The 8,266-nt window shown below is 46.8% G+C and overlaps 1 protein-coding gene across 5 annotated transcripts in view; it reads right to left on the reverse strand.

Annotated features, from left to right (window-relative positions):
• Positions 1–5,668, reverse strand: part of NCAPG2 (non-SMC condensin II complex subunit G2) — a 68,260-nt gene extending 62,592 nt beyond the window's left edge. Inside the window, exons 1-3 of one of the 5 annotated variants that reach the window (XM_077761410.1) lie at positions 5,541–5,668; positions 4,632–4,719; positions 4,233–4,352 (exon numbers count right to left, since the gene is read on the reverse strand). In XM_077761410.1, coding sequence (XP_077617536.1) covers positions 4,233–4,310 — 78 coding nt within the window. In that variant the 5' untranslated portion in view covers positions 4,311–4,352; positions 4,632–4,719; positions 5,541–5,668. Of the gene's footprint in view, positions 1–4,232; positions 4,353–4,631; positions 4,720–5,494 lie in introns of all 5 variants that reach the window. The other 4 variants (XM_077761414.1, XM_077761417.1, XM_077761396.1 and 1 more) reach the window with 4 other exon arrangements.
• Between the last annotated feature and the right edge of the window lie 2,598 nt (positions 5,669–8,266).

Consider the following 8,266-nt stretch of genomic DNA (forward strand, 5'->3'; position numbering starts at 1 on the left):
GATTCCTCCTATACCTATTCCGCCCTAGCATCCTCGTCTTCGGAGTTTAAAATTTCACCCACTTAGCAAAATCCTCTCTAAAATCAATCCATCCAGATGTCCACCATCTTCAGCCCTATCTATGATCAGGTTACAAAAGTATGCTATACAATCACAACAACAACAATTATAACACAGCCAAGTGAACCAAGTATACTTGAAATTTCTGGTCTCTAACCTGACTTGGGCCCTCAATCTCTTAACATCATAATCATAATCTCTAGAAATCATTCTCCCATTAGCCAATGAGATTACATCAGATCCTCTCAGCTATCCTTAAAACCCCTGAGCCAACCACTTCGTCTCACTCTGAGCAGATGACCTCACCTACTCTGATACAGCAGATAGAAACCAGTATCAAAAGGGTAGAGGATCCATTTGAAAGGAACTCCCTCTGGCCAATGTGAGCACCAAAATAGTCACAATATTATAGACATTATAGTAATAATTGATTCAGGCAAGAATCATAAATGGAAACTAAAAAGCAGTGAATAGAAGTTTAATGGGAAGTTTATTTCTCTATTACAACTTATTTCCCAAATTAAGATTACTTATTAATTATGTAAGTATAACAGTAGCTTCACAACAGAGAAATGTGGTGGACACCCAACCTGAGGGACTAATTAAAACTAACCTCACCAATAATGGGACCAACCTACACCATGTGCCTCCACTGAGGGACCACTTATGTAGCTCCTGCCCAGATGCAGAAGACGGATTTAATCAAACCATCAAGAAAGGGCAAATTTAAGGATATGCTACAAAATAGCTGCTTATACTCTTCAAAACTGTCAATGTCATGAAAAATAAAGGCTGAGAAACTCTCTAGATTAAAGAAGCTAACAAATCATGACAACTGAATGCAATGTGTGACCGCGAAAGGGGTCCCAGGTCAGGGGAAAAACTGTACTGTAGACAATAGTATCATTGTGCCAATGTCAAATTTCCTCATAGGATTTTTATTGTGATTACGTAAGAGAATATCTTTGTTTAGGCAAACATACACTGAAATATTTAAGGATGAGGCAAATGCCGGCAATGGACTCTCAAATGACTCACAAAGAGTAGGTAAAAGGAGACAAAGAAAACGTGGCAGGTGACAAGTGGCAAATCTTAGTGCAGGGGATTCAGGATTCTTCTGCACAGGTTCTTCCCGTGACTTTCCTTTAACTACAGTTATTTCGGTTGCAAAGGGGAGGGCAGGTGGCCCTTCCAGGGCCTCCCAAGACCACCTCCCCACCCGAACTCCTACCACCCTCCCTCCTCCTCCAGGAAGCCCCACCTGGGCTGTCCAGATGTGCACCTGCCTCAGGGCCTCCCCCTCCCCCTCCCTCTTGTCCAGAGTTCTCCCTCCTTAGTCTCCACAGGGCCCACTGCAATCTCTGACCAAAATCACACCTGCACGCCCATCCCCTACCCCGCTTGCTCCTCTCCCTCCACCACTAGACACCAACTCCCTTTGGGCAGAAACTTGGTATGGGCTGTATCCCAGTGCCAAGAGCAGAGCCTGGCATCCAGAAAGCACTCAGGACAAACGCCTTAAACACTGATCCTCCATTCTCAAAGAACCACTGAGAGCACAGTCAGTGCTGCTCCCCAGTGCTTATTTTGAAATGCAAATTTGTCCCAATGCAATTAATACATAAGGGAACAATTTGAGCAAAAGGCAATTTCTGGTTTGCTTCCGTGGGGTTTCATCACGAGGTGAATGCAGAGCTGCACCTGCTGAACAGAGCCCAAGTCACACAAAACTCACATCCCAGACACGGGCCAGCCAGCTCCCGGGGCCCCACGTGCGCTGCAACCCTCTGACCAATTCTGCCCATCTGGCCTCACTGCAACCTTCCCCGTCCTCCCAGCCTGGCCTGTAGTTTTCTTCTCTGTTCTCTTCCTCTCACACAGGGTCAGCTCCCTTGGGAGCACGGGGACCCACTTCCACCTGCAAACTCAGGATCGTTTTCAATGTAAATGTCATGTGTACTCCAGTATTTATGTACTTCTTAGTGATTTAACTTGTATAAAATTGCTGTTTTCTTTTAATTAGGTCACTATCTTTTTTTAATGTGTCACTGGCAAGATTTTTGAGTGTTCTGCCCTTACCCCCATTTTTCCCCATAATCCTTCTGTTTATTGCCCATTCTGCAGAGTACAGTGATTTTCAGCAGTGCATATGCTGCATTATAGCAGAACTGATTGCATTTGGGGAGGTCCACCTAGTAGGCTTCAAACTGACTTAATTATCTGGTTGGTCGACCATGTGAAACTGCCATTATTAAACAATTCTCACCTACAGAATAGCTTTATGTATTATTTGACTTGAAGAAAACAAGTGATGTACAATCCTGGATATTTTCATTTTTATGTTTAAGTAAGAGCTACATGGTGATTGACATACTAAATTATTAAGTGTTAAAAAGGTGTGCTATTCATAAACTAAAACTAATGACTATTAACACGAGGACTAACTCAGCATCCTACTGGATGTCCGCTGCTGACCAAGAGTTCAAGGCTCTCCAGCATGTGATGGGGACAGCCTGAGGGAAGCACCTCAGAGAGCGCTCTGTGACCCTGCATGGACTGTGCTACCCAAATGTTGCTCATTTTGCCTTTTGACTTCAAATTAATATCGACTTAGCTTCATCACCAGCAATTTAGTGATTTTAGTTAATACTATACTAGTTTGCAACAACAATCTTAAAAACTTTAAACCACATGTGTGCTGCACATCTAATATGATACAAATCACCTACACTCCTACTAAAGCAGACATTAATGTCATATCTAAATAGTTGGCTCTCACAGACACTTCTGTGATATGCTGCTTGTGAATTTGTCCTGGTCATAAGTTTACAGGGTACCATTTTACAATACAAAATCATTTTACAGGCTCATTTCTCTCCTATAAAGAAAAATAACTTCATAAATGTTGCTAGCAACAAATTTACTATTAGGTTCCTCTCTACTTCTTAGTTACTAATAACTTAATCTTCACTGCATGTGGTAGGTGTCTCCTGCCCCAACATCATGAGCATTTTAGAGTTGGTGCCTTAAGTATTGGGTTCCTCAGAGTTCTGTCCAAGGCTTCTCTCATTACACCACAGATGATGCCGTGTGTTCCCATGATTGAAGCTGCCAAGTGCTGCTGAGGACACCCAAATCTGTCTCTCCCCGGGCCTCTTTCCTAGGCCTCAGATATAGCTACCCATCCACCTGCTGGATACCAACTTGTGCCTGTCCCCCTGACAGTCACCCAGAACATCCCAAATTGAGCCGATCTTCCCACACAAACCTGCCTTCCTCCCGCATCAACGATCTCACTGAAAGGCACCACAGGTCAAAACCTGGGATCTGCCTTCACGCTCTCTCTGGCCCACATCCAGTCAACCGCACCACCACCCCACCAAATGACACCTCACAAAGGCACCCATATCTCCCCATTTCCATCTCCTAACGCAACCACCATCGTGTAGGGCACAGCCTCTTCATTCCTCTCCAGGCTCTTGTGTGGCCCTCTTCAACCTATTTGTTATTCGGGTACAAACCCATACTCCTCTCAGGATAACGTCTCAGCTCCTTAAAATGGTAAAGAAGGTCAGACATAATTCAGCTCTTGTGTCTTCCTGACCTGGCTTTCTGACCCTAGCCCTACCGGAAGCCTTCAGGTTCAAACACAGTGTGCCTTCTCCAGTCCTTAAAGTTATCCCCTCCACTTGGAGAGATCCTTCCCCACATGCCTACTTGACTGGCTGGCTTCTGTTTACTCCACAGTCTTTCCCCGGGGACACCAGAGAGTCCATGGCTCGATGTGGGAGTCCTCCCACACCCTTGCCTCGACTGAGCCTTCACTCTGCTCTATTTCCAGACCTGGGTCCACCACAACACTGTAAATAACCTGAGGACCAAAAGAAGAGGTCTTCCTCACTATCCCACCCACCTCTAAATGCTTAAGTATACAGAAGCAGACCCTGTTATAGCACTTAGCATTCTTACAACTCTCCTAAAAGAAACAGGAAATACAATTTGAGTACCTGCTGGCAGCAGGTCTATTTGAGTATATAGTCCTGCTTTTTTAAATAACCTCAGTTCCTAAGGATTCACTGAGATGACTAGATTTCATTTGTGGACATATTGATTTTTAAAAAAATGTTTTATGTTAACAGTCATATCACAATAAAGCTAAACATAAAACTTACATCAAGTTGAACAAACTGCAAAAACTCTCCAATCAGCTCCTTAGACACTGCTTGTACAAATGTCTCTCGTTTTTCCATGACAGATGAAAATGCTTTTCATATGGCATTTATTCTGTAATCCTAAGCAGAAAACACAGTCATACTGAAACTTGAATTGGTGTATCTTTTCCTACAAGACATAATTTGGTACTAACATCCAAAACTGAAAAAAAAAAAAAAAAACCTGTACCATCTATGGTAGGGTTTTTAACAATTCTGGCATAAAACAGGTTATTCTAAAAAACAATTCCCTTACTTTCTTTACTGAGGACAGTACCAACATAACATTATGTTATTATCAATTGTTAATGAAGTTACCAACGAAGAAAAGAGAAATCCAAATGGTTCGAGGAGGCTCACCTTCTCTCCTTTTAGTACCTTAGCAAGATGCTCAGGCAGGTCTGAGTCAGCTCAACAAGAGAACGCTGATTCCATGAAAACAAAGTCTCTTAGAATCAATAAAAGAAAAAAAAAAGTTGACCCCAGCCGCTAAACCTGAAGACTCCGCCTCTCTAAAGTGCCACTCCCCAAAAACGCCCGCAGTCACGGCCGCCCCGGAGCCCGGAGGGAGCGCAGACGGCAGGCGCCCAATCGCCGCAGCAGCTCCCGCCCGCTGGGACCCCGCGGCGCCCGCCCCCAGCAAACCCACTTTCCATCCGCACCCCCGGGGCCCGCCGCGCTCCGTCGTCGGGGAGACGCCGACCGAAACGGAAAGTCAATGACGGAACGTGCCGGCAACAAGCCCCCTCGCTTGGAAAGCAAACGCAAACCTCAGGCGCCGTTAACAGAGCAATACGGAAAATCGCTGGCACCAATGACAACACTTTCGAGGACAGACAGTCCTCGCACACCTGGAGTTCCAGATCCCAATGTCTAAATTAGACCAACAAAAGTGGCAATAACGTGCCCACCGCGGACCACTGAGGCCCGGCCACCTCACTCCTCGGCTCTGAGGGCTGCGCTACGAAACATAACTTCCTATTGGCCAGGCAGCAGGGACGGTGGCCGGCGACAGCTCGGCGACAAATAAAGGCCAGCAGCAATCCATGGGTTTAAAACATTCCGAAAAGATGCGCTCACCGCAGGACTCACGCGTCTTGCACTTGGGCCTGTGACCTCTGCGCCCCCCGCCCCGCGGACCCGTGGGAACGCCCCCGGTTTGCCCTAACCCCGCGGGCACCCTGACGCCTCGGTCTCAAACACAGCAATCTAAGCGTCCTGACCACACTCACGTCCCGACGCTCGCGACCGCAGCTCCCGAGGGGCCACCTTCGGTTTCCCGCACTACTCGTGCCCGCGTCCGTGCGCGTCCAGCCAGGTGCTGCTCGCAGGCTGAGGCGTCATCTCACACGGCGGCGGCGGCAGGGCGCTCTTCACACAGGAGCCTGGACCGGATTGCGAGGAGCGTTCAGCCCGCCTGTCGCCGTGTCACCACCTGTGGGCTGCGCTCCAGCGCTCCCACGAACAAGCCCCCACCCGGGGCAAAGCGCTCGCATCGGAACGACGACACACGCTCGGGGGCAGGCTCCCGGGCGGCCGGGGTCCAGGGCCGGGGTCCTCTGAGAACTCAGCCCCAGGGTCGGGGCGGGGGCGCGCTCNACGCCCCACGCCCCACGCCCCGCCCCACCCAGCCCCGGCCCCGCCCCGTGCCCCTCTGCTGGCCTGGGTGGCCTTGCTCCCCGCTTCTGCCCGGGGCCTGGAAGGCTCTGGCTCGGGTCCTGACCTTACAGTTCATGCCCATCCCACGGGAGAGCAGACCTGGCTTATTTTTGTATTTATTTAATTTCAATGTTTATTTTATTTCTGAGAGAGACAGACAGACGGCACAGGTAGGGGCGGGGCGGAGACGAAGGAGGCTCCCTATCAGGCCCCAGGCCCTGAGCTCTCAGCAGAGCCTGACACACGGCCTGGCCTGCGGCGCGAACTGTCAGCTCAGGACCTGAGCCCAAGTTGCTACTTAACCGACTTAATATAAGGCACCTCATATATTTATTTACTTTTTAAAGTTTATTTTGAGAGCAACAGAGCGTGAGCGGGGGAGGGGCAGAGAGGAAGAGAGAATTCTGGAGCAGGCTCCTCACTGTCCTGCAAAGCCGCACCCCGGGCCGGACTCAGGAACCCTGAGATCATGACCTGAGCAGAAATCAAGAGTCTGGTGCTGAACTGACTGAGCCACCCAAGCAGCACTGACGTTATTAGTCTGAAAAATAAATGTGTTTTATCAGTGGCTTAAATGGCTGAAACATCTACAATATCAACATAATTCTAAAGATTGACTTTTAAAACTGTCACATCACTATAAATATCCAGTGGAATCTTAATACCCTAGCAGCTGGGCACCTGGTCTTCTTAAACTGTTTACAGCCAGTCTCCCAAATGAGGCAACCCTAGCGCAAATCTGTTTTTGCTACACAGTTTCTGTGGGTCACATCTCCAGCAAGATAGACAGATTTCTTAAATATCTTGTGGCCATAAAGCTCTAGATTTTAAAACCTTTACATTTGTTAGGGATACAAAGAGATCAAAACCATATAAAAATTATAAAAATTGTGATAAGTGCTTATAAAACTAAAATGTTGTTGAAACACATCTTAATGCCATGGTTAAGACTATTTTTTCAATTAATTCTTGTTTCCAAGGATGAATATTCTATTCTGATTTTTCGTGTTTGTAGATGTAAATAGAGAAAATTTGTTCACATAAACAGAAATGAAAAAAACAAACCAGAGTGCCTGGGTGGCTCAGTCAGTTAAGCATCCAAGTCTTGGTTTCCTCTCAGGTCATGATCTCACTGTTGGTGTGTCCCAGCCCCTCGCTGGGCTCCGTGCTGACAGTGCAGAGCCTGCCTGGGATTCTCTGTCTCTGTCTCTCTCTTCTCTGCCCCCCTCCTGCTCTCTCTCAAAATAAATAAATAAGCTTAGGAAAAAAGGAAAAAGAAAAAAGAAACGAAAAAAATGAATAGTAATGTCACTCAATTCCTGAACATATTTTAGTTAAATGCCAAAGTCACATACTGATCTGTCATCAATTTTTTTTTACATTTTATATCTATGTATTTTTTAAGAATCCGTCCATGAAAAAGGAGCCAGGTGTTAGTTTCCTATAGGGGAGTGTTCCCATGGAGGAACCGTAAGGCCAAGCTGGCCCACTCATCCGCGGTGCCACCGTTTTCCCGTTCAGGCTCAGGAAGCTCAGTCGGTGGTGTGCTCGGCTGGTCGCTGAGCAGTCAGTCACACAAGACTTTTCCGTCTCTCTGTACATCACTGTCCACTCTCCTGTAGCTTTGATTTGTCAGTCCTGCGTGGAGCCAGAGCTCTACCCCCATCAATTCTCTTAATCTGTGTCAGCTAGCAACTTGACTGGGCTTGCCTTCAATTTTTGCTGAAAGCAAAGATTTCAACACCTGAAATTCAAAATATGTTTTTATCCAGTCACTTAGAGTCTTTCACTTTCTTAGTTTCTAGGAAGTTTACCAAAAATCTTTGCCCAGATACTTTCAGTCACTATTAATTACAGTGTATTGTTTACTCTTCCATTTTAAGGCATTTTTGTTGATATCATTTTTTTAAATAAAAGCTTTTATCTCCTGATTTACATATTTTTCCCCACACCTTGGAGTACTAGATTCTACTCATTCAATTTATGGAAAATGTCTTTTAAACAATCCAAGAGGTAAATCCAGGCCTTGGGGTCAAACCAATCAGCCAAGTCGGAATTAACTGTCTGAAAGGCCTGGAAGAGTGTAAACTACTGAGAAATAATGAATACTCTCCTGAGGTCTGGGCGCATGGGCCCCTCCCATCACCAGGGAAACAAAGGCCCCTCCTGCACCCCCCACCCTGCGGGAGTCGGGGTCTGGGAAAAGACGGTCCCCGAAGAGTCCAGCATGAACCTTCTCACCGGGTTACGACCCTAACTCATCAGGCTTTGGCTTTCTTCACGACGGGGGTGGGGAACCCCAGAAAACCATGTCCTAGTCTGTCTCGATGGCACAC

Source organism: Crocuta crocuta, unplaced genomic scaffold (genome assembly GCF_008692635.1).
Source record: "Crocuta crocuta isolate KB4526 unplaced genomic scaffold, BGI_CrCroc_1.0 scaffold408, whole genome shotgun sequence".
Classification (NCBI taxonomy): Eukaryota; Metazoa; Chordata; class Mammalia; order Carnivora; family Hyaenidae; genus Crocuta; species Crocuta crocuta.